The 27,212-nt window shown below is 44.5% G+C and overlaps 1 protein-coding gene across 1 annotated transcript in view; it reads left to right on the top strand.

Moving 5' to 3' along the window:
• The window catches only part of Myo5b (myosin VB), a 426,429-nt gene that overhangs the window by 297,571 nt on the left and 101,646 nt on the right, over positions 1-27,212 (top strand). Inside the window, exons 14-16 of the mRNA XM_023713700.1 lie at positions 9,370-9,525; positions 10,454-10,551; positions 17,309-17,395. Coding sequence (XP_023569468.1) covers positions 9,370-9,525; positions 10,454-10,551; positions 17,309-17,395 — 341 coding nt within the window. The remainder of the gene's footprint in view (positions 1-9,369; positions 9,526-10,453; positions 10,552-17,308; positions 17,396-27,212) is intronic.

The raw sequence follows: 27,212 nt of genomic DNA, 5'->3' as shown, positions 1-27,212 counted from the left end.
CTGGCATGTGGTGCTGGGGGATTGAACCGCGGTCCCTGTGCTTTGCTAAGCTTGTTCTAAGTAGGTGCTTTAGACCACTGAGCCATCTCACCAGCCCCAACTGTGTGTTATTTTAGTTTCACATGTTTATTGTAAAAGAAATCCTTTTATATTCTTACAAGCACAAATTAATAGGTGTGATTTCCAAGGTAAACGCTAAGCGGACAGCTATAATTGATATATCCTTAAACTGTCAAATGGTCTTTAGAAAGTGTTTTCATACTTCTCTTATCCCTTTTCAAATAGATTCAGCTCAGGTTTTTAAAATCTATATATAAACTTCAATACCAGGCAATACCAAAAGCCAGTACCTATGGACACATTTCAAATAAGCAACAAACACAGTTAGAAATGCGTGGTTTGTCTGACTATGTTACTGTTACTTTTTGAATTAGAAGGAAGTGATTTTTAGAAAAGCCTATGCAGACACCATTTCCCAAGCCTGCCAGTGAAGTGAAGGACTTTGTTCCTGGTCAGCCACCTTAGAAACAAGCTTCTCAGTAGCTCTCAAAGCATCACCAGAGTTAGTAGTTTGAAGAAAACTTTCTTCTCCTCACCCAGCTGTGTGAGTTTTTGTATGAATCCTGCATCAAATAACTATTTTTCATTGTAATGTTAAGCTTCTTTATAGTTGGGCCACACCTGGGGGTCCTTCTGACCCCAGCCCTCAGGTAACTGGGTGGGCGGTAGCAATCATTGATGGCTTCTGCCTATGTCTTTGCTGTTGCCTGTCACCCAGGATTGCACAGGGTACCCTGGGTTTCCAGTCTCAGGTCAACCTAGAGCTCTGTATGGTCACTGAGTCTATAAAAATGAATCCTAAATTGAATATGAAGTCTGTGCCTCTTTTCTAGAGTTAATGTGGCTGAGAACTCATCTTATTTCTTCCAAATGCCATCTTAATAGCAGATATCCCTAATTAAAACTTAGCTTTTAGTAGAAAATACAAATTCTTCAAGCCACACCTTTGGGTGTTTATAACCAAAGTGTAGCACAGTGCCAGCTTCGGTAAAAGTCTGCCTTGAACGGTTTTCCATTTCTGTTCTTAAGTTACAAATCCCTTCAGTAATATATTCAAGAAATATAGATTCCTTCTCTGATGGGAGCTACAGAGAGGTGCTGAATATTTCAAATATGTATTAATGATCTGATTTCAGAAATCCTTGTGTGATTTGGGACACATTTTGGACCTTAGCATTTAATAAATCTTTCTTACAGTGTTACTGTTAATGACATCTACTATATAAATCAGGTGCTTCAAACTTTATCACTATGAAGACTGATAATTTCTACTCATACCACAAACATCTTGGAAAGTGTATGGGGATTAAAATGATTTAGTCAGCTGGAATTGCACTTTAGTAATGCAGACCGAGCAAGAAAGATACCTTTAAAATGTGAGCTTTGGGCTGGTGAGATAGCTCAGCTGACTACAGCACCTGCTTAGGCAAGCTCGGGGCCAGGGTTCGATCCCTACCAGTCCGAGCTGCATAGTGAGGCCCTGTACCAAACACATAAAAAATAAATAAAACCTTCCCCGAGGCTCCCATTATTTCCCTGTGGAAGCTTCTCATACCAGTCTTCCCTTTCTGATATGTGCCTAGGTGCTGTGATATCATTGTTTTTTATTCTTTCTTTTTTTGTATGTATTTGATACAGGGTCTCACTATGCAGCTTGGACTCATAGTGATCCTGGTGTTTTTTAGCCTCCCCAGCACTGGGATTACAGGCATGTGCCACTACACCGGGACTAGTTAGTTCACTGGCTCAATGCACCCCAGGGGCAGGGCCAGCATGGCATGCAGGACCAGGGATCGAACCCTGGTCCCTGTACTTGCAAAAGCAGGTACTTAGTCCACTGAGCTATCTCACCAGCCCCATGATACCACTCTTGAGAGGCCCCTGGGCTGGCTGTCTTCTCTTCATCTCTAGGCCCTTTTTTCCCTGTTGTCCCCATATTCTAGTTTATGTATACAATGGTGGCTTTCTTTTTATTTTATTTTATTTATTTATTTATGTGTGTGTGTGTGTGTGTGTGTGTGTGTGGCCAACTCAGCCCACCAGGGGCCGGGGCTGGCTGGCATGTGGTGCTGGGGGATTGAACCACGGTCCCTGTGCTTTCCTAAGCTTGTTCTAAGTAGGTGCTTTAGACCACTGAGCCATCTCACCAGCCCTATGGTGGCTTTCTGACACAGACTGTAGGCCAATGAGTTTAAACAAGAAGCTACTGGATAAAGTTTGCATTCAAAGAAACACTGGCTAATGGTACGATATCTCTGGATGTGAAGGCATAACTAGTGGTCCAGGAGAAAATGCTGGTGATCCTGAACAAGAATTCCTGTAGCATTCCTGATTTGTGCAGGAAAGAATATGGACACTTAACTATAGACAGAACCTGATACTTGAATGAGATAGGAGGTAGGTGAGGGCAAGATCCCTAATTTCTGAAGGCAGTGTGTGAGGGCAGTTTTTCACTATCTCAAATTTGAAGTTGCCAGAGTTCCACAAGGAGGAAGATGTTGAGCAGATAGCTGGAAATGCAATCACAGTGATGGAAAAAGAGACTGGAGAGGCAGATCCAGAGGGCTAGTGCAAGCACATGCAGGTTGTGCTGGGAATTGGTACAGGAGAGAAATAAGCAGATCTTGCAAACAGTAGTGTGAAGGGCAAAGCAACAAGATGGAACAGTAGGGACCAGGGAGATGGCTCAGTAAGATAAGCGCTTAACTGGCAAACTCAAGGATCTGAGTTCAATCCCCGGTTCTGCAAAAAAAAAAAAAAAAAGATGGAGCAGTAGAAGGTGCTGGCGAGCAGTCAGGAAGACAGGAAGGAACTGGAGGAGATAAAGCCCCTACACTGTAGAAAGGCCTCCAAGAAGGAGTGGCTTGGGTTAGAAGCCTTGGAAGAAGACCGATTCGTGAATGAAACCAGGATCCATTTCAGCAGTGTGGAGAGGAGGCCCGAGGACTTCTGGTCACGTGGGTCAATGGAGAAGGTACCCTGTCTTTGGCCACCTTGTTAAGTAGCCAACAGTACATTAAGAGAGAAGAGAACAGCTGAACATGGAAACAGTTGAGGCAGGAAAGGATACAACTACACAGCTGTACACTTGGAGAAAGAAACGGTGGACATGGAGACTCGCTCGAAGTACATGAAAATCTGGGAGTCCAGGAAAGGAATGATTTGGAGGAAGCATTCAGTTCAGTTCCCTTATTTTTACACGTGGACAAACTAGAATCGAGAACAGTGAAAAAGCTTGCCAGAGACCACAAAGCTATATTGCAGTCTCTGTAAGTTTCAGATCCCTGAGCCCAGCCCAGTGCTGCTCCTCCTACCATGTTACTTCTAAGGTATCTACTAGGTTACAGGTTTTGCCAGCCTCTCTGGACTCCCTGAGTTTGTTGAACAGGGCATCTATGCAGTGGGCTTTTCAGTTTCTTGACTGTGCTGAAACTGATGTTCCCCAAATGATCACTGGTCATTGCTATTCTCAGTGGCAAGTTGTGCTTGGGCTCTGGAGCCAACCTGTCTGGGCTGAAATCCTGGCTTTGCCTCTTGTTAGTGCCAAACTTCAGTAAAATGAAGTTCTGTGGTATTACTCCACAGGAATATTGCCAAAGATTGAATGAGTTCTTAGATGTCTGACACATTCTAAATACTCAAATGTTAGTGCCCGTTAGTTTTTATAGCCCTAATAGTTTCATATGATTCATAGGATTAATAACCAAATTCCTTAATTCAGGCCTTCATGGGCTGGTCAGTTTTCTTCCCTTCCATTCTGTGCACTGCAGAGCACTGGCTTTATGTCAGCGCTGAGCTCCACGTGTGCAGTTATTTCCACCCCATAACATGCTTTCTTGCCCCTCTGGTATCCCACTACCTCAGCTCTTCCAAAGAGAATCTTCCTAATTTCCACACCCCTGACACTATGTTATTCATTTTCTTTAGTGCATAATCTTGTCATACTTTTAATTGTGGAGATAATTGATTAGTGTTCACTTTCCATAGTATGTGAGAAGCTGTGGTTTTATTTGTTTTTGTATTACCAGCCCTAACACAACATGGTATATATTTGACAAGTAGTGATGAAACTACGAATGAACTAATGGTCAATCTTTTTTTGACTTAATATGTCCTTTCTCTTCTGTGATAGCACATATAATTAAGAAGCTAGTAAAAGGACATATGTGGCATACAAAATTTAGCCACCGATGTTAAAAATGCTGCATATGAGTTGTCTGTATTTCTCTGACAGTGTACTAGTTCCCTTCCTGTCTAAGGAGATAGTATTTATGACTTTGAAATGCCATGCATGTAAAGAAGAGGGAGAGGATCCATTGAAAAGATGTCATGAGGAGGAACAGAATTGTCACCTATTGGCAGCTAAACTTTGGAGACATCACTGTGACCCTCCAAGCCACTTTCCACAGGACGTGAGACTACAGTATCCTGCCTGACTGCAGTGTCTTTAGCATGCTCTCAGGCCTCTTGATCTCCTTTGTTGAAACTCTTTTGGCTGTTGGATGTGGGTTTTCCAAGCCTGATGCAGGAATCCAGGGTGGGTACTTTTTCTGAGAAATGTGGTAGCAATCTCTAGTGCTGATTATACTGTCACCATCCTGCTGCAGCCACAAAGTAGCCAGCAGTGAGAGTTGCCTCAAGCTCCCCACCAGATAGTCCTCGAACTATCGAGCAGTGCTTGTGTTGGTTTACTTATTATGGTGCTGGGGACTGAACCAATGATCTCACATGCTAAGCAAGCACTCTAGCACTGAGCTATATGTCCAACCCCAATCAGTTAGTCCAAGAACTACAACCTTTATTTTCATGTAGACTACTGTGCTATAAAATGGAAATCAAGGGCTGGGAAGATGGCTCAGGCGGTCTAAGCTTCTGCCTGGCTAGTGCAAGGATCTGAGTTCAATCCCTGGTACTGCATGCCCGTTCCACCTCTGAAATCCCAGGCATGCCATGCTGACCCCAAAACCAGGCACGGTGGCACATGCTATAATCCAGTGCTGGGGAGGCTGAGAAAGGAGGATCACTATGAGTCTGAACTGTGTAGTGAAACCCTGTAACAGACAGACAGACTGATAGATTGATTTTTAAAAATGGAAATCAAGCACCTCTGATGGTTGGTCTTTCCATGAGAAATGGAGAGCACAGAGGAAGAACTAAAACGTTGAGCATATGCAATCGCACAGCTACGCACACAGGTGTTTCATTGCCTTGGAACCCATCTGACTAGCAGCTACGCTATGTGAAACAAAATGCTGATTTGTGTGTAATTACTCCTGACTTTAAAATTGAACTAAAAAATGTAAACCTCTAATACTTAAGAGCCATGCTGGAAGAACTATTATTTTTTTGTATTTTTTATTTTAGTTTTAAATACTTAATGTAGGGGAAAAAAAAGTCTACAATTTTAACCCATACCAGATACTGCTGTTGAGCATTAACCATCATAACCTTGTATGTGTGAGTTGGCATACTCAAGCTAGTTCTCTCTGATTGCAGAGTGCTCTTGCATTAAAACTAGGCTTAGCACTTGGTGAAAATTAACTTTATTTTATGGAATTTATATGTTACCTATTATTCAAGGAATGCCAGAAGTCATCAGATGGAGAGGTGTCCACTGAGCAAGGATCTGTGTTTTCTGACTTTTGAATTGTCATGCTTCTAACTGTGGCCAGTGGTTCTATGCCTGTCCTTGGTAATGTCAAGTTTCAGGAACCCTTAAGGGAATGAGATGACCATGACCTGATTTATGCCCCAACTCATTTTGCCATGAGACTCGAGCGTAATTACCTAACAAGGCTGCAGAACTTGCCTTCAAAGGAGCTAAGTCACCAGGGTCTGCCATCTAGGTTCCAAGAGTAGCTCTCGTGTGCCAAGAGCACAATCTTGCTTCTTGGTGTGGACACTAACAAGTTCATACTGAGACATCATCAGCTTGTGTGACTGTCACATGGCACAGGAGGGGAAGGAGAGGAGTGGGAAGAGCCAGGGCATACTGTAGGCTGTGGGGTGAGAGGCCTCTCTGCATTGCCTGATATCTGTAGGCTTCTGAGAGCCTTTGCATGTACAGATCTGAATAGATCTGATCTGAAATATTGATAGAAGATGCCACTGGATTATTTGTGAGTTTTGGACCTGTCTGTTTTACGATCCTTTTATTTTCCAAGTTATTCTGAGCTATTAGCATGACAGCCTATTTATACAGGTCTGCAGTATCCAGTGAATCCTCCATTAAACTGGAACTCAAATTATAGAAGATTCTAAGGAGTTCAAAACAGAACTAATCAGAGAAGCTGGTCATCACTGCCCTCTAGGACCGATAGGCTTGTGTGAAGGTGTGGTGATCTGCCTTGAGTACTTAGCTCCTCTCAGTCTAAATCTGCTCTGAATTTCAGCGCACAACATCAGCTGGAGGATTATTTCATAAAATGCCTTTTTAGGTACTTGATCATGATTGCAAGCACATCAAAGACAAATACTGTATCCTAAACGCTCTTGGATTTCCACTTCCTCGATACTGCCACTATAAGTGACAAAGCTACCTTTGAGTATTGAAACAAGCTCTGCTTGAGGTATCCAGGGTTCTAGCCTGGGCTCAGTCTTGAACTAGCAGCCCTGGAGTAGGTCCTATCTGCCACTACACTTGGAACTTGAAGCAGAAGTTTTGTAGTCCCCCTTTCCCCAGGCTCTCATCCCTCACCTGCGACAAGAGAGTGAGAGTTTGTCTTTACAGGGAGTTGTTCCAGATCTAAAATTCTATGCTGCTGTTTTCTTTTCAGATCAAAAATATGATTTTATTAAGCATCTGCAGGTCAGATTAGTTTTTCATGCATAGCCTAATAAAGTAATTAAAGTAGATAATGTTAGGGTGCTTACATGATGGGAACACTTCTCTGCTCATGTGGGTTATCTCATTCAATCCTCAGCCCTCAGCTTCCCTGGTGGGAGAGGTGACAGGCTCTGGTTGAACACAGACCTCAGGTGCCTCCTGGGTGCTGGAATGGCTGCAGTGCTCTGGAAAGGGCCACAGGGAACACATGACTGGTCCTGGAGAAGGGACCTCAGGACAAACAGGAGGAGCGAGAGAGTGGTCCAAGTAAGAGCAGCACAGTGCACAAAGGTGGAAATGACAAGCTCTGTGCTGCACGGGCCAGCTTGGGGGTCAGCCTGACTGCTTTGCAGGTTTTCGAGGGGGGATGAGTGGGGCTGGATTGTGGAGCCCTTGAATGCTGGACTGCAGCATGCAGACATCATAACAGAAGAGGAGGGAACCAAGCACTTACGTGCGGTTTAAAAGAAGTGGGTGCACGCAAGTGACAGCTAAGATGATTGTCCTACTAATTTCTATTGGTTTTTTTGAAGGTAGCAGTTAATGTTTAAGATTTTTTACTTTGTCTAATTTTACAAGTTTATCTCTGATAATCTGAGCAGCTACACTAAAGACAGCAATGTGCAATATAACCCCCACTGTTGAAAACCTATCATCGTGGGGTTTTTTTGAACTTGTGTATTGTTTCTAATGTCTTATCTATTTTTCTACTTTTTAAAAAGATAATAATAAAAGAAATTGGTGCGAGCTGGGTATAGTACATACACCTGTAATCCCAGCACTCAGGAGGCTGAGGCTAGAGGATTGCCATGAGGTCAAGGCCAGCCTAGGTTACCTAGTGAGTTCAAGGGCAGCCTGAACTGTGTAGTGAGACCCTGCCTCAAAATATAAACAAGTAAAATGCAAGAAGTATGCACAGGGTAGAAGGAGCAGAGCCTGGAGTCTGAGACCCTAGCAGCAGCCTCTGGTCTGTTAAGGATGGAAGTAACGAGGTTGCAAAGGGGACCTGCATTGCTCTTTCCCTCTGGCACTGGCAGGTTCTTGCTAGAGGCCTCACAGTAATCTGTGCTGGCTCAGCACTGACTTCCCCAGGGTCTGTGGCAGAACTGGCTTTCAGGCTGAGGGTCCTCGTGGCCAGGCTCTCTGAGCCAGCAGTTCTTCATCCAAGGCATCCATCTGTGCCTTGCTGCAGAGATACTGTCCCAGAGAAACCACTTAACTGAGGCCTTATACCAACCCCACATAACACTGTGATACCCTGGCCCAGGGAAATCTCACAGGTACAAAAGCCAAAGAGTGTGAAAAAAATAGCACTTCAGCATAGGTCCACAGGGCCAGCCAGATAGCTCAGCAGCCTAAAGCACCTGCTTAGGCAGGATGCAAGGGCCGGAGTGTGAGCCCCAGCATGCTGTGCCAGCCCTATCTCCTGGGGCGCACTGAAGTGGCAATTGAGACTGGGAGTGTTGGCACGCACCTGTAATCCCAGCACTTCGGACGCTGAAAACAGGAGGATCACTATGAGTCCGATCTATGTAGTTAGACCCTGTAGACCCTGTACTAAATACGTAAAAAGATAAGCGTAGGTCCTGCAAGAGGGTATCTCTACCTCCTCCCACAAAAAAATGGAAATGAAGTTTTGCCCACCTTCATAAATGAAGGTTAAATAAGATTGTCCAGAAAAACTTTTTTCCAACCTTTTAAAAAATTGAACTACTGTTCATGTACCACAAAGCCTGTCTTTATAGGTAGGGAAGAGAGGGCTTCTGGGGGTTCAACTCAAGGCCTTCACACTGAGCTGTAGCCCCGCCTTTTAAAAAAAACTTGAGATAGGTTTTCACTAAGTTGCCCAGGCTGGGCTTGAACTTGGGATCCTCCTGCCTCAGCCTCCCAGAGTGCTGGGATTATAGGGACATGCTATCATACCCAGCAAAACTCACTCTTTGAAGGGTACAATCCAGTATGTTCACCAAACTGTGAGACCATCACTATTGTAAGTTCCACAATGTTTTCATTACTCTAAGAAAGAGCCCTGTGTCCGTTAGAGTCATTCCCTTTTCCTGCTCCACCAGCCCTGTCAATCATTAAATCTCTTTCTGTTCCCTGGATGTTTCATGTGCGGTGTATGGAATGATGCGTTCTTTTGTGTCTGGTTTCATTCACTTAGTGTAATGTTTTCATAGTTCATCCATGCTATAGCATGAAGACATTCCTTTAGAATGTTGACTCATGTTCCATTGTATGGATATTTATCACACTTATCCACACAGCAGAGGATGGCCATTTGAGTATTTCTAATGAATAGAAATACTCTATTATGAAGTATTGCTCTTATGAATAATGCTGCCCTAAAGGGTGTGCAAGGTTTTCTGTGGACATACTTCCTTTTCTGTGGGTGTACCTTAGCAAAGCAATTTGGGAAGAATTTAAACAACTTCAAGTGCAAGAGATTTCATTTTCATTATTCTTCCTGTGGTTGTTTCCAGTTCCCATTAGTGGCTGATTTGTTTCATGATGACAAGGATGCCACTCCTGCTACCACCCCAGCTGGGAAGGGATCATCTTCGAAGATAAACATTCGCTCTGCCAAGCCCCCCATGAAGATCTCCAACAAAGACCACAAGAAAACTGTGGGCCACCAGGTGAGCCCCAGGCCCATGGCCAGAAGCCTTGGCCCTAGCGTGTGTGGCAGGGCTCACCTCTCTGTAGATGTGGCTGCAAGGGCAGGGAGGACATGGTGGCTTGGTGCCAATGGCCTTGGCCACCTCAACCAAGCTTTTTGTCTTTGGAAGAGGAAACTCCAAAAGCTCTACTAGCGAGGACTAACAGAAGAAAAGGGAGGGGATATGGGGACAGCCCCACTCAATGCACGTGTCACTGAGGCACAGCCACAGTGATTAGCTTGTAGGATGGCAGAGGTCACATCTGTGGGGTAGAGAGGAGAGCTGAATAAGCCCAGTGATCAAGAGACCACCAAACAGATTCTCCCTTCTTCTCAGGCCTCTGTTGGCATTCTACCCAGTGCATCTCCAGAGAGGAGCCTTTGGCTACCACCACTTTTATTTCTGTGGATTTGCCAATTCTGGACATCAGATTCATGGAGTTATTCCTACAGTGCTCCACCCATGATGTCAAGGCTGCAAGACCCTAGTGTGCAGCTGGCAACTGCCTCTTATCTCTCACTGTTTGCAGCCCAGGCTGGCCTCAAACTCACAGCAATCCTCTGTCTCAGCCTCCTGAGACCTGGGACTACAGGCATGTGCCACCATGCCCGGCCTCATTCGCCTTTTCAGCTCACTTGATCCCTATGGGAATCAAGCGCATTAAGGGCTGGTCTCTGCTCACTTAGTTTGAGTAGGGCCCCTCTGAGGGAAGGACTTGATTTTTCATCCCAATAAGATAACAATGTCAGCTGGAATCTGACCACAGGTCTCCGAGTTTCTTCCCCTGTTCTTTTGGAAATAGTAATAGCAGGAACAGTTACTACTGTCACCACCAGTGTGAGTTTTTCTTTATCTGACATTAAACAAAACATTAAAAATAACTAAATGCTGGCTTTTACCTCCCCAGTTCCGCAACTCACTGAATCGCCTGATGGAGACTTTAAATGCCACAACACCACACTATGTCCGCTGCATCAAGCCCAACGATGACAAGCTGCCCTTTTAGTAAGTACCTGCTAGGCATGGGCAAGCCTGAGACCCACATCCCTCCTCAGAGTTCAGGGGAAATGGCATGGGCCCACGCTTGTGGGGTCTGCAGCTTCAGCACAGGGACTGGTCAGATGGGCTTAGGTGTGAACACAGGCGAGCAGATGTCACTGGACTGCACCTGCCACTCTCCAGGATTCAAGAGGGAGAAGATAGTGTTCTTCCATTACCTGGGGCTTGGGGTGGTATTGAATGTGCACCCATCCCTCAACCAAAGAGGAGGATTGTGTAGAAGTGTGTCACTAAATGTGGAAGGCTGTGTCTCTCCCACAGAATGTTAAATTCAGACACTTGAAGATGGCAGGAATGGCCAGAAAGGGCATTTCTGGCACTAAGGAAGCCACCCTCATATGGCACATGGAGCGTTAGGACACAAAGGCAGTCCTGCCTCTTGCATGGCTTCTGCCCCTGCACTTCCGGGTTATCCACTCTTCTCCTCATGCATCACCTCGACCTTGAAACTGTTCTTTGCACTTCTGTCCATGCTCATTTGGCTGACTTCATGCAAATATGTGTTAAGAGTAGAGTGGTTCTTAATTATCTTTTCCACCTTTGGTTTCTGCCCAATTCCAGACCAGAACTTCTGCCTGCTGCTGTAGCTTCCAGGGCCACCCCACGTTCAACGTGATTGAGACCACACTCTTGGTCTTCTCCTCCCAAAATAGCCACTCTTGTTTTTGTATTGCTTTAATGAATGTGCAACCCTCCTGCCATCACATTCACCCCCCACACCTGATGTCCCAGACGAGAAACCTGAGTCACTCAAGGCCAGCTCTGTCCAGCAGGATCTTCCAGGATGATGGAACTGTTCCGTACTCGGCATCACCCAGTGCAATGGCAGCCAGTCATGTGTGGCCCTCGGGGCCTGAAATATGGCTAGTGCAGTTGAGGAGCTGAGGGTTTCACTTCAGTGTCTCCTTCCCTCAGGTGACGAGTGGCTGCCATGTTGGGCAGCAGGCCCCTTGCTCTGCCACCTTTACCCCATTGTCTGGTCATTGTTAAAGTCCCATGGAATCTCCATGAAAATTTAACTTTTCTCTTTTTTTCCCCTCATTCCAAATCCTCTTCATTTCTTTTTCCTTGAAAGTTTTTATGAACATGTACAATTATAGACATTAATGGGGTTCAGTGTGATGTTTCAGCACCTATATGCAGCAACCACTGGTCAAATCCAGCTGCCCTCGATTCGCCCCTCCCTTCCCCTGTTCACACTCATGTGGAATCAAGGAGTCAATGCAATTGAGTGTAACAGCCTCACCTCCTTGGTTCCTGCCTGCAGTGCACCCCAGGTCATTAAAGCAGCCTATCATGCACCTCAGCAGCTCCTCAGCCGCCGACTCTGGGCCTCCTCTGACCAGGGGATATGTGTCTTTCATTTTTCTTCAGCACCCTATTCCCACCATTCTTTATGCTAAGACCAAAAAGGAAACCATGGATATTTATTACTATAAAATCAATCATTTTGACAACTCTGACTTGCAGACAACATTTGAATTGCCTTCTGCAGTTGCTGTCCTTTAATAAAGCCCCGCCTCCCACCTCCGGCCTCGAGGTGGAAGAGGGCTGGGGAGCCAGTAGCCAGTCAGTCTTCTCTGAAGTGTGCTGACTGCTCACTTGCTCTCTCCTTCCTCATTCTGACATGCACCTAGGAGCCCCACCCCAGCAATGTGGTGCCTGATTACTGGCTGGCTGCTGGAAAAGAAGCTGAGGGAAGAGCAGTGTGTGTGTGTGTGTGTGTGTGGTGTGTGTGTGTGTGTGTGTGTGTGTGTGTGTGTGTGTAAGACACATGCTATATAAAGGCAGAGCAGTGTGAAGGGCCTGGGTCAGAAAGGATGGTGCTCAGTGCCTGCTCTGCCCCAGCCAGCTGTGACCCTGGGCTGGTTGTGGACCAAAGCCTGGTATCTTTCTTTTTTTGGTCTCTTTGTGAGATTTTTTTGGGGGGAGGGGTGGTACTGGGGATTGAACTCAGGACCTTGTGCTTGCCAGGCAGTGCGCTTATGCCACTGAGCTATATCCCTGGCCCAAAGTCTGGTATCTTCTAGGTGCCACATACTCTGGACTTCCCTCTCACTTGAGACGTGAACTAGAAAGGCTTTCTGATCTTAATACTGTTTTTTCTAAGACCCTCCTTTTCCTCCAGGACCAAAAATTTTCAACAAATACAGGGAATGGGAAGAATACAAAATAATAATGAAGCAAATCAGAAAACCTGAATTCTTGCTCAGGCTTACTACTGAGTATGTGTTGCCTTTGTCTCTTTGCTTTGTCTGTTAATTGTGACTTTATATCCTGAGAGAAAAAAACCGAAGGAGGTAATCAATGGGAACTACTTGTAAGAAGTGTGAGCGTTCATATGATTAGAATTATTGTTATTGACATTATGCTAGAAGGAAATTAATGTATCGTTCTTCCCATTTCTTATAAATTTCTTGGTGTTAATACTATTGACATTTCAGATCATGATTATTGTCATAAGGGACTATCTCGTGCATTGTAGGATATTTAGAAGCATCACTGGCCGCCATGCACCAGCTACCATTCCCACCATTGTGACAATTAAAAATGTTTTTAGACTTTGACTATGTTCCCTGGAGAATAAAATTGCCCCCTTGAGAACCACTGTCCTATACTGAATGCTTTGCTAGCATCTCTTACTTTTCTCCCTACTTCCTTTTTTTTTATTATTATTATTATATTTTAGGGAAGGGTTCACAGGGTGTTCAGGGTCTCACTATTAGATTGAACTTGTAACGATCTGCCTGTTTACAGCCTCCCAAGAGCTGGGATTACAGGCGCACACCACCATACCCAGTCTCAATGGCCATCTCAGCGCACTCTGGGCACTGGGCTGGCACTGCAGGGCCGGGGATTGAACCCCTGGCCCCTACGCCTGCTTGCAGGTGCGTTAATCTGCTGAGCTATTTGGCTGGCCCGTCTCTACTTTTATTTAAGAAACTTCTCTCATATTTCATTAAGGAACTGGGATAGGACAGGTAAAATGGCATTAGGAGGGCCCATCACAAATAGCTGACAGTGTCCCCGGAAAGGACCATCAGCAGCCCTGTGAAAGCACTACTAGAATAGACAAAAACCAAACACAGTAAAGGGTCTTTCCTCACCCAGGAAAGAGGTGGCCTAGGGTAAATGTTATAATCTAAACTCACTTAGAAGAGGACCTAGCCAGGTTTCTCGAAGGTCAGCCCACTGGTGTCAAGGTACTTCTAAGATTCTGCTAGGCCTGAAGAACAGGACTGACTGACAAACGTCTGACTGCAGAGGTGAAGCTGATACCATGGTGTTTTCACTCCACATCCAAACTCCAGGTGCTGTCCTGCCCCTCCTACTGGGAGGGGAAAGTGGAAACCTGCAGTTTTGACTCCACATATCTTTTATGGCCTGAGTTAGATGTTAATTGTCCTCACCAGATTCCTCCAGAATTTAATAGCAGAAGGCCTGGTTTTCCATTCTTCATCAACCCATGATGACTGCAGGCGCGCGGTAGGGAGATGTGCTTGACAGGGAGGTTCCTGAACTCCTGAGGGTATAAGACTAGAGTACAGAAGGCTGGCTGTCTTTACAGCTCCCCGAGGGTATGTGAACAGGGAAAGAGTGGCAACGTGGTCTGTGTGTCCTGTTTGCTTTTCTCTGAGAAGTCCTTTTTTGGATCCCTTGATCATTACAGCATAACTTGTAAGTTCTAGACAAGCAGATGTCCCCAGCACCCACTGAGTGGATGTGGAAGATGTGCTGTGGAGAGAGCCTGTCTTCTGCAGAGGGATGGAGCTGAGAGCAGCAGAGCCGGGGCTGACCCTCTGCTCCCTCCCTCAGCCCAGAGTGTAGGGAATGATGTTGCCAGCTTGGGAGGGAAGAGCAGCTGTGAGGAACCAAGTGATTCAGCTGAGCTTCTGAAGCAATGATGAGCTTACTTGCTGGGCTCTAGGCATGGTGTGTGCAGCTCCTAGAAGATTGATATCTTACACACACACACACACACACACACACATACACACCATTCCCAACATACTTTTCTGTGTTGTATGATTGTAGAGACATCCAGCAAACTGTTGCCTGACCATCAGACCAGGACCCAGTTGACAGCTGGGATGCACAGTGTCCACAAAGTGTGACATAGGGGGGAGCTAAGAGAAAGGAGAGGTGGGGCAGCTAGAAAGAGGAATAGTTCTTTTAAGGAAGAAAGTGGTTATTAAGGCACATCTGTTTATTGTCCACTAAAATGATGGGTGGTCCTAGAGGGCATAAGGACCTTTCTGTGGCACCAGGAGTGTCACAGATGCTGCCACCCCTACCATGTGTGAGACTTGGGTGAGCTCCCGTACATATGTCAGGCAAAAAGAGGCACCAGTGGTCAGATGGCTGCTGTGGTGAGGTGTGGAGTCCCAAGTAGGGAGCTCCACGGTCCATGGAGCATCTTTCCCAAGCTGAGGTATGTCCCCACTGCACTTGAGGTGTAACTGCCTGCCTTGGATGTGAAAGCAGAGAGTACACAGTAAAGCCTGCACCCCAAGTGCTCTGCGTGCTCACCAAGAGTCTTTATGTCCAAAGGAGAGCCTTACGCTACTGATCAAGGCCCTCCTCTGCTCCCAGAACTTGTGCTATGTCCTGTAGAAGACTGAAAAAGGGATGAGTATTGTGTGATCCTACAAGACCTTGGCCTGGGAAGAGCTTTGATTCTGATGAAAAAAGATCCTCACTCAAGCACTCTTATTGGGGTGGTGTAAAACTCAGCATCTAGCTGTGCTCTGCACTCTCCGTGTTGTGGGTGACCTGAGGCTGGCATCATTGAGGACTAATGAGAAAGATGATATATGGGGGAGCCGGTGTTGGGGACACAAGACTTGGGCAGGCCGAGGGGAGGAGTAAGGAATGAAAGTTAGGGCAGGCCTAGAGGAGACTGTGGTCTTTTCTGGGACTTGAAATCCATAGCTCAAACAGGATGCAGTGTGCTGAAGGTGAAGTGGGACTGTGTACTGTCGTCACCTGGGAAGTACCTGCTGGACCAAGCAAGCCCAAGGCAGCATCTGCTGAGTGCGTGTACACTGTGCACCTAATGGACCTCAGCGTCCTGGGCCCATGTGATACCCAGCATTAGAGTGTGGTATGGGCTATGCATTGGGATGGTTACAGAGAGATGAGAGGACAGACAGGGAGACCCTCGGACACAGGTGAGTCAGCGGGTGGCAGACCCCCAGGTCACCCATCTTCAGGGCTCCAGTAGTATCTGGATGGGCCTGGCTACTGGGAAGAGAACACCTGAGTGATTGTGGAGAGTGGTGGTGTGGCAAGAGGCTGCCTGCTGGGCGGTTGGTTGCAGGGCCTAGAGCTTTTTGCCCCTATCTCTTTTTATCTTAGCAGGGCAAGCTGGCTCCCCAGGACCTGGTCCTAGATCTGGCCACAGCCACCATGGTCTGTGACTGTGAACTAGGAGCTGTTTTTCCTCCTGCCTTTCCATTTACAGAAGAGGAGGAATAAAAGAAGCATATACTTCAGCTGCATTGGGCTGCAGACAATCAGAAGGAATGGGAGCTTCACCCCTCCCCTCTGCTAGTAGAGTGGAAAGATGGATTTTAGCAAATTATAAATAGCAATTAATTCTAGGTCACCTTCATTCTTTGTCAGTTAAGACTCTTTGATCTCTCAGCCAATCTGGTGTTCTGTAGTACTTTCACCATGTGTCCTACAGTCTGCCTGGTAGTGTACATTGATATACCTCTCCTCTCCAAGCACTGTCTCCCTTAGGAAACCCACATAAGGTCTGAGTTATTCTATAGCATCACGTTCCCTGTCTATGTGTGAATGAATATTCATTTGGGGCACTAGGCTTGGCATCCTAAGGCATAGCAATGATTTAAAATGGGCCTCTGTCTCTAACGATGGGAAAACAAAGTACTATATGATTTTTTTTAAGTCAGGGTCTCACTATGTAGTTCAGGTTGGCCTTCAACTCCCTATGGAGCCCAGCCTAGACTGACCTCAAACTCAGCCATGCTCCAACCTCAGTCTCCAGCAACTGTATGCTTCCCAGTGAGTATCTGTCCTGATCCTAGCTAACCCGCGGGCCCCAGTCTTGAGCCAGGAGTGTTCTGCTTGCTCCCATGGACTATTACATTTAAGTTTCATACAAACCTTAGAAAATGGGTTCTGTTGCTTGAATATACTTGAAATATCCCATCACATTCTGAACCCCAAAAGAGGCTAATCCTGCCTCAGATTGTATGTGCTGCTGCTAGTGGCCATGCCATGCGTCAAACTCGGATCTGCCTGGACTGAAATTTACCCTTTTCTAAATGTATTTGGTACAGGATCTCACTACCCAGCTTGGACTCAAGCTAAATAATGCTTGTGGTACTAAATATCCTATAGCATATAGCATGAACTCTGAACACTGGACTGGGACACATGCCCATGTGGATGGGAACAGGACAGCTTCTTGATAGGAAGCAGGAATGAGTCGGGGAGGGTGGGCAGTATTTAAGCAAAGAAGGGTCACCCAGATGTGTTTTAAGAATGTATACAGGTGCCTCGTGCATAGAACCGAAGATGCTAAAATGGTTCATTCACCTGCCAATCTGTGCTTTATCCCAACTTTGTATACAACCACACATACATGCTGTGGGGAAAGGTGTGCCTGCCTTGTGTCCTGCTGTGTTCATTATGTGTCAGTGTGGCGCTTATCACTTGTCTTACTATTTGGCAGCTTTGACCCAAAGAGAGCCGTGCAGCAACTCAGAGCCTGCGGAGTGTTGGAGACGATTCGCATCAGTGCAGCGGGCTACCCATCCAGGTAACGAGCTGCCGGCCACACCCTTCAGGGCTGCTAGAGAGCAGAGTGTGGGGCTCCAGGGAGTCCTCATGCTGTTAACCCAAAACAGATCCTCAGAACAGTTCCCACTCCGAGGGCCCAGACCAGATGCTGATGGGAAGAAGAACTTCAGTTTGACCTGAAAAATACAGAAATCAAAAGTAACATCCTTTGGGGCAACTTTTCAAATTTCACACTGTCGCTGGTCTAGGTGAAGAAGATACAGGAGCAAAAGGGTTTCCCTCTACCCTCAGTGGGAGGGGTAAAATACAATAACATAATGTCTACCACCCTAAACATTCTTCAACATTTAGATTATAGTTACACTATTGCATAACCATCACTACCATCCATTTCCAGAACTCTTTACATCTTGCAAAACATGTAATAAAAACTGCCTTTTAGTCCCTGTTTGTCACATAACAAAATACCTCAAACAAGGTAACTATAAAGAAAAGGGGTTTACTTCATGGTTGGAGTGGCTGAAAGTCCAAGACTGTGTGGAAGGGATAAGTAATATAAGACAGGAAGCCACAGAGGCCCTGGGGTCTCACAGCACCTTCTGAGAGTGGTGTCCCAATTGAACTAAGGACCTCCTAACACCACTACCCTGGGGGCCAAACCTCTACACATCCTTGAGGAATAAATTGTGTCAACTGTGGCCCCTCCCATTGCCTACCCCAGCCCTCAGCAGCCACCTTTCTACTTCATCTCTGATTTTGACAACTTAAGTTACCTCAGATAAATCGAATCATGTGTCTGATAGTTGGTGAACATTTCCATCCTGAAGCAGTAGAGATGTTTGCTGGAATATTTCTGCTGGACGTGTCTGACTTCTGTGCAGATTGAAGAACTAGAAGGTTCTTTGTTCAGGGACTCTGTTGTTGTATATGGACATTTGAATCACTCTTTGCTGCTCAGCTGGAATGGCTACTTCAGCAATATTAAACAATCAACTCCTTTAAAAAAATTGAATCACGTAACACTTTTGCTCTGTGATCTCCTTGTTGCACTTAGTATAATGTGTTCAAGGTTCATTTGTATTGATAGCATGTGGCAGAATTTTCTTTTTCAGGCTGAGTAATATTCCCTTGCATGTCTATTCACCTTTCTCCTGCCCATTCATCACTGGTTGGGTCCGTTTATCTTCTAACTAGAATCCCTATGGGGGAAAATGTAATGTCATGCTTTGATTGCATTGTGGATAAGCCACTGAAGCACTCCAGGTCTGAGGAAGCCGTGCCGGGAGCATGGATTTCCTGTGGATGTTTGCCTGAAATACGGGTGGGCCACGAGTGACAATCCCACTAGCTCACACCACACTATATACCAATGTCACATAAACCTTCTGCTGTTAGCTGGGACTGGACTGAGCAGTGCAGCAGCCCAGACTTGTGATGATGCCCACAAGGAGCATGTGTCCTCAGAAGTCCCTTATGTGTCGGGGAGAAGCCGGAAGGGGAGATGTCAGGCCTCTGCTCCACCTATCACGGTCCCCTGCAGTGGAAGGGCCATTTATGCAGTAGTTAATTACCCATAACCCACTTAACTGTCAACAATCCCCAAATGTTAGGGCTGGAGGGAAGTTGTTGATGGAATTAGGAATTTGCATTTGACCTGAAGAGTGTAAGAACTACCACTGATCTGCAACATTCTTGCATCTTTTCAGAACCCAGCAGGATGAGCACTGGAGCCAGGTCTAGGGCTATTAATTCTTTAATTTTCAACCATATAGGGGCCAGGGAGATGGCTCCATGGAATAAGCACTTCCCTGGCAAGCACAAGGGCCCTGAGTTCAATCTCCAGTTCAAAAAAAAATCAACCATATCTTTCCTTCTTTAGGAGAAGCCTCACTTTTTGCCTTTCTGCTTAAACACTGATAGCTAGCCACCCTCATTGCAAATCGGGGCTAGTTTCTGCTGCTTAGGTAAGGCTTAGCATTATTTTTCTCAGACTGCCCTGCCATACCCAGCATCTCTATGTTTGATTATGGGGAGAGGGCCTAGGCCCAGACTGAGGGGCTCGGGTGTGAGTTCAAACTGCTCCACTCTTGGTGCTTCTCTGTCATGTCTGTGGGACTCTCAAGACAGGCGTCACCTACCAAAGGCTTCATTAGTACCACCATTGTTAATCCGCTGTTTCTAAGAATTGTGTGCTGAAACTCATCAGTGGGTTGTGAGATCAATGAAATGGGTTGTGACCAAATGTGTTGTTTTTTATTGAAATAACTTAGGTTGGAAATTGTAAGAGGGTAGTTTGTGGCAGAAAGAGTATTATGGCATGAATATTTCTCAGTGTTAGGTTAGGTAAGGTGGGTTGTCATCTCAGGTATGGTCCCATAATGAGACCCAGAGAAAGTGTGAGCTGCTTGTGGCTGAGTCAGATCTACAGCCTGCATTCCTCTGCCCGGGCTACATCATCCTTACTGAATATCTCATGCTCTCTTCAGCACCTTTGAAGTGCTGTCCTCCAAACAGGGTTATCAGAGGAAGAAGGGGCCGGGTATGGTCCTGAAAGACTGCCCGCTCCCCTATGCTAGGCCTAGACCTGAGACCTAATGTAGCACTGACTGCTCCTCATTCTTTCTGATGTTTTAGAGTCCAAATTCTAGAACTGCATGCTGGGCAAGAACTGAAATAGCCAGAGTGTGTTGAACCCTGGCCTTTGTAGCTAGGCCTGAGTTCAGATGTTGGCTGCCACACTTCAAGAGAGGGTGACCTTGGGCAAGTTAATAAACATGTTTAAGTCTGGGTTTCCTTATCTTTAAAATAATCACTCTTACTTCATAAGTATTGCAAGGAATGGGATAAAGTCCTCGGTATAGTACTAAGCACTTATACTTATGGTAATCCAGATATAAGCAAGAAAATGCCTCCTTGTGAGTGTAAGTACCTGGGAAGAATATATCTATACCAGAAATTTCTAGCTTTGGTTTAGTGAAATCAGCTTGTGTGGCTACCTTGAAAGAGGATCCTGAAAGTCTTAAGCCGCTGAAAGGGTCAGTTTAAAAGTTGTATAAAGGGGCTAATGGTATAATTTAGTGGCAGGGCACACTCTGGTATGCTCACACACATCATGCTAAATTCTCTAGGGCCATTGTGAAAAAGTGGGCTTGGAATGCCAGTTTCTACAACTATGCCTATGCCATATGCTGCAGAGGCCTGGAGGTAAGCAGAGAAACTCCAAGTGCTCACCACTTTGTGTGTAATGGTGGCTTTGTAAAGTGGAAGATACATAGATCATACCATATTAAGCCATACAGAAAGCATACATAGATCATACCATATTAAGCCAAAGAAAGCATGTGACAGTGAGGTCATCTCTGCCAGGCAAAACCTTGGGGTCCGTCTCAGTATAAAAGGAGCCAATGGGGCCAGGAGATGGCTTAGTGAAATAAGCACTTCCCTGGCAAGCACAAGGGCCTGAGTTCAATCCCTGGTTCCACAAAAAAAATAAAGGAGCCACTGTTTCACCAAGGACTTTCTAACAGATGGAATTAATGGTAGGACAAGTGACTTGGAGGATGCGTCATGCCAAGAGTGTTTCCTCGTGCATCAAGAAGAGGCTTAGAAGCCCACGAGTCTGACCTGGCTAACCGTAAACCCTCCATAGCAGGTGTCTATACACATCTGCCACCTCTAACTCGCCAGCTGAGCTTCCTCAAAGCCTCACTGTGTGAAGTCAGAACTGTAGTGTATGTCACCCACATTCCTACGAAGCTTGTTACCACTGTAAAAAACAATCTGCTTTAGAGATAGGAGATTTACTTTTAAGACTGCACATGAACTTCATGTGAAATGCAAACAGTATTTTGCCTTTCTGGGGTCCTTCTCTCCTCCTTTACTTCTCTCCTCCATGTCTCCTGTATGGAGCCTCCAGCTCTAGCTGCCCCATGCCCACAAGAAACACAGAAGTGACAAAATCCTCAAGTTGTTAAAGAAAAACTCAACCAGATGTAAGTTTATAGTGCAAGTGTGGGAGGAGTGGAGACTTCTTAGATAAGATGAAGCTGGAGCTGGGCCTTAGGGAATCAAGAGGACTTGGATGGGTGGGGAGGCAGCGGGAAAATGCCACCAGCTGTGCAGAGTAGCACACTGTTCCATGAAGGACTGCGACTTAAAGAGGGCTTCTCTGCCCTCTCAGTGCCCTGGGCCCACTGCTCGGTCTCCCAGATGCACCACGCTTGGACCCCAGATATGCTTTTCCCTCATCCAAGCAGACTTTTTTTGGCAGCTAAGAGAACTCATGCCTGCCAAGTCTTTAGGCCCATGTGGAAGGCGGCTTCTCCTACTGTGGATTCCACCTGGCTGCAGTCATCCTTGCCAACAGGATTAGGATGCCCACAACCTGCTGGTCTCTTACAGGGCGTCTTTTCTTTCTGCCTTCCTAATTGTTTTAGACTTCTTTTTAGTGGGTGATTACAAATGCATTTGTGCCTTTTGTTTATGCTGCTGCAGTATTATGGAAACTGTAATGAAGGAAAGAAAGATACTCTTCTGGTATCACAGAACATGTTGTCTAAAGCTGTGATACCAGTATGTGGGCCTAGATCCAGTACACTCTTTTTGTGTCTTCCTTACATTTGCTGCCTGCTATGGTTTATGTAAAGTGGTCCGCCCAAAGCTTCATGAAGTTGTTGGGGCAGTTTCTAGAGGTTGTGATTAAGTCATGATCCAGTGCTGGAATTGTGGTGTGAGTGCTGCTCCCACCCTGGGGCAGAGGACAGCCTGAATGCAATACAAGGAAGGGAGAGAGGCTAGCCAGCGGCTGCAGCCTCAGCTCCTCCCTTTCTGCTCTTGCTCTCTTGCTGTTTTCCACCACCATGCACTGCTGCCCTCTGCCCTGTGCTGCTCTGCCTTGGGGCCAGCCAAGTATGGACTGAAACCTCCATGAACTGTGAGCTAAATAAACCTTTCCTTCCTTAATTTTGGGTATCAGGTATTTTTGTCCCAGCAACAAGAGGAGAATGACAAACACACTGCATTAGCTCATTTTTTCCAAAGGGCCCAAGAGTGGATTCCCTCCCTGAACTGCCATTAGATCTTGGAAATTAGCACCACAGTTGTGCGGCACTTTTGTTAGTATTACAGTGACACTGAACCATTTACACTAGTTCGTCTAAATCCTAAAGCCCCAGCCTCTTGCCACTACCAAGCCCCACAGTACTTGCACTGGTATTAATTTAGAAGATGAGTGGTGAGGGACTAAGTTCTCACACCTGCACTCTTTTGTCTGAGCCCATGGCTTAATTTTCCATGATAACCATGTGGGGTGACCTCACTGATGAAAGCTAAACAATGCTACTCAACCACTTATTCCTGGAGATTGGCATTTGTCCACTATATCTGGGTATAAGTTAGGTGGAGTTTTATGAATGTTAGCTGCCTGCAAGGTGCTAGCTATGGAAGAAGTTCATAACAGATAGCCTCCGTATGTAGAGTTGAGCCTATTTGAGGACCTGAAGTTTTGGGAAACTTCCTCAGGAGCAGAGGGACTTGAGTGGAATGCAGGCAGATTGGGAGCCATCTACAAGAAGAATTCACCACCTCAGTTGCTAAAAAAAAAAAGAGACTTCCCTTTTATTAGCTTACCAAGTAACTGCATAACTTGGACAGCTGTGTCCTGAAGACATTCCAATGGGCTTCTGTGTTAGGGGATCTCAATTTATATATCTTTCTACATTTCTGCTGTGTGAGTGACCAAAAGAAGGAAAGTGATGAAGGAAATTGCATATGTTGCCCAGGATCCCAGCGGCAGGTGATGAATCTTTCACGGGGTTCTTCTCTAGGACCCAAGCATTTCAGGTGCACTTCCTGCATTAGCTCTACTGATAACTTGGAAGAAGAATCCTTACCTTTCTTCCAAATTTGAGATGCATCCAATATCCCTAAAGTCTACCAAGCCAGAGGAGACTACTGCTCCTCAAGCTTTAAAGTACCTGATTATTTTTATCCTTCCTAAGAATTACAACTTTCTTGGGAATGTGGCTTTAGATGAAAATGTATTGTTCTGTTTGAAATGCCATGTAGTGGCTAAGAAATGTGTTCACTGTACTATGCATAGAGCACAGGGAGGAATGCACTATCAGGAACAGAACTTTAGCCACACAGTTCCAGGCTCTCGTGCTGGTGCTGCCACCTGGTCCTCTGGCTTTCAGAGACGGGAGGAACTGGGGCAAATACTACTTAACCAAACCCAAGTGTGGTGGAGGACTCCTTGAATGTAGGATTTGTATGAAAAAAAAATGAATCAAAGCAAAACTGCATAAACTCCAGTCCTCCTTCACTTTAGCTCATCATCTTCATAACAACCAAGGCTTCCTGAGATTTCCAGCATCTCTACTTCCATGTTCCCACTCCCATGTGGAATAAATAGCCTGAGATTGTAGAATTGGATGAAATCCTTAGTATCTTCCTGATTTACCTTCCTCCCAAATCATGCGTGAACCTAAAACAGACATACAATTATTTCTGTTGCTATTAAATATCTTTCAGAAAGAAAATAGTGCAAAACTTATTTTAGAGTGATGTGATTCTTTATCTCTGTCTCTTAAAGCTTCAAGTCCCTACTGTTCTGCCTGATCTCTGTACTCTTTTTTATTATTAATTTTTTATTATAATTTTCTGAAGAGTAAAAACAAAAGCAAGAACAAAAATCAGAAACAAAGACAAACGGTAGCATCAACAATACATATGTTAGATTTTTAAGATAAGAATAGCTGACTAATAATTGTTGATATATTATCTATTTTTATCCTCAAATCTGTTGCTCAGATTAACAGATACAGTTATGTAAGATTGGACATATGATTGAATGTTACCGCTTGCTTTCAAGAAATCTTAAACTTTTATTCTTGTCTCTTTTTTCTTTTATTACCTTTTTTATTTTATTTTAATTCAGAGAGTGAAAACAGAAGCAAAAACAAATAGAAGAAATGACAGAAACAGGGTAATATACAACAATACCTATGTTACAGATTTTCAAAACAGGGATAGCTAATTCACAGTGGTTGCTTTTTTTTCATTTTAATGAGAAAAAAGATAAAGTAACAATGCAACAGTTTCAAGACGATTAGTGTGACAGTTATAATACATTACATATTATTGTCTTCCTAGTAGTTATTCAGAGGATAAGATGGAGACATCATATCTTGTCTAAACAATACAAACCTTTCCTCTCATTGAACTAAGAGAAAGTAGCTGTATATCTATCCTAACTTTCTTGTATATACACATATATATTTTTACACACACACATCCTGTAACTCAGTAGTGTCCCAAATTTTCTGATAAAGGAGATTATGGGTCCACAGAGGAAAGTGGTTGTCGAAGTATAGTGTGCCTAAGGAGAGTCACCTAGAGAGAAAAATTCTCTCAGGCTTTCACAGAGAGCAAAATGGTCAAGCAATGGCCATGACTCATCCAGATGGCTGACACTGACCTGAGACCCACAAGGTGCTGTACATGGTTCCAGGGTAAATCCTGAGGGGAATTGACTGACCTTATCAGATAGCAAAAGTTACATTTAGAGTTATATAGGTCTTGTTTTAACTTGGTCTTAACCATCCAGCAGAAAAGTATAACCATGAGGCATAAAAGTAAAGCTGTATTAATATGCTGAGCTGTAAAAGGCTCACATCAACAACTTGAGATAATTGCCAGTTGTGCTGATAACCCAGTACTGTTATGGACTATTGGACTATATTGGGTTGTTTTCCTGAATTCAGGTACCTACAATCTTTGGTCTGGCATCAAGTATGAAAAAGTCCTTTAAAGACTTATCTAAATACAGCTTCTCTAACAAGGGAACACCCATCTCTGACAAAACAAAACAAAAAGGGGGGATATAAATAAAGGACCATTTAAAAAATTATTTTAAAAAGTAAATGATATGACATTAGGAATGGTACACATTTAGAAGACCAATATGTCAGGTATTCAGGTATGGTTTTTGTATTCCATGTTGCTGTCCTCACTTTAGTTGTTTAGCTCACAGATATCTGCTCACAGAGTTAGTCAAGGTGAAAATTCTACACACTAGCTGCTATTTTCAAAAGACTGATGGAAATTCTTAGTGCAATCACCTCAGCCATCTTGTATATATGCTTGCATGTTTTTCCCTTACCTTTTTCCTATCTTTTCTCCTTTCTCTCCTCTTTGTTGTTTAATCCTTAAGTTCCATATTTTTCCATTTTACTGTATCTGTACTCTTTTCTGTACTGGGGTTTGACCTAGTGTACACACACAGGGCTGCACCTCACAGTTAGGAGGCTAAATACTTAAACCAATTTCAGAAGCCAGGGCCTTTCCTCAGGCCTCGAAGTCGGAATCTGAGACAGAGCCCTGAACGTTTTGACAAGGTTTCCAAGTAATCTTCAGAGGCAGCCTGCCTGAAAGCCATTACTCCAGAGGCACACATTGGCCCCTCTGGAGCCGCTTGCTCATGTGCAGGCCCTGCTAGGACTGATGGGGTTTTCCTCAATAGTCCTCTTTGTATCTGAGCTCCAGCTTAGAGCCAGTGCAGAGGAATTGTTTCCTTCTTCCTGCAGCAAAGCTTAGCAAGCTCCAGAGCTGGGACCACTTCTGTGGCTGAGCCTGTGTTCCCTGGGAGAACTAGGATATGGGAGGTGATGGGGGAGGGTATGTGAGGTATTGGTAGTGGTGCGAGGCGTATAGTGAGCATCACGTGGTCTTTTCTCTAGGAATTCCTTCCTGAGGCTGAAACAAGAATAACAAACCCAGATGAAATCTGCTCGCAAGCATCATCTTTTTCCATCACACTTATTATTGAGCTATAATCCACATAATATAAAATTCATTCTTCTTAGATAATTCAGTGATTGTCATTACATTCACTTGTACAGCCATCACTACTATCTAATTTCATAATATTTTGACTGAAAAGGAATTTTGGCAATCATTCCTCCTTCCCACTCCACATAGGTCCTGGAAAACACTACCCTTTATATTTTGGTTGACTTTCTTATTCTAGATATTTCATTTATATGCAGTTATATGATCTTCCATGTATGGTTCCTTTCACATGGGATTGTTTTCAAAGCTCCTCCATGTTATAGCATGTGTCAGTGTGTCCTTTACTTTGCTGAATATTGGGGGTTTTATATGAATATATCATTTTATCTATTCCTGAGTTAATGGATATTTAGGATGTTTCTAGTTTTTGGCAAGCCTGCATAATGCTGCTATCAACATGTGTATAGTTGTTTTTGTGTGGATATATGTTTTTATTTCTCTCCAGGATATACCTGAAAGTGTAATTGTTGAGTCACTCTACCATTTTGAGGACCTGCCATACCAATTTCCACAGCAGCCATGTCATTTTACATTCTTGCTAGCATTATATAATGGTTTCTTTTCTTATTGTTTTTGAAGAAATCTCATGTTGCTCAGGCTGGCTTTAAACTCTGAAACCTCCTGTCTCAGCCTCTGGAACACTTGGAATTATAAGCATGTGCCACCACCTGGGAAAGATTCCCATTTCTACATATTTTTTGTTAGTACAGTATTTGTTATCTGACTTTATTTTTATAGCCATCATAATGAGTATGAAATGGTATCTCATTGTGATTTTTGACTTGTATTTCCCTGATGGTTAATGATGGTATCTTTTCACATGCTTATTGGCCATTCATGTCTTTTTTAGAGAAATGTATATTCAAATCCTTCACTTATTTCTAAAATTGGGTTGTGTCTTAGTTACTTGTCTTATTACTGAGACAAAATGCCCAGCATCCAAAGTTAAAGGAGGAGGTTTATTTCAGCTCACAGTTTGTAGAGGT

Source organism: Octodon degus, unplaced genomic scaffold (genome assembly GCF_000260255.1).
Source record: "Octodon degus isolate 3935 unplaced genomic scaffold, OctDeg1.0 scaffold00003, whole genome shotgun sequence".
In the NCBI taxonomy this organism is placed as follows: domain Eukaryota; kingdom Metazoa; phylum Chordata; class Mammalia; order Rodentia; family Octodontidae; genus Octodon; species Octodon degus.
Note: the sequence above shows the minus strand (reverse complement) of the source record. Positions and strands in the feature narration are given on the sequence as shown.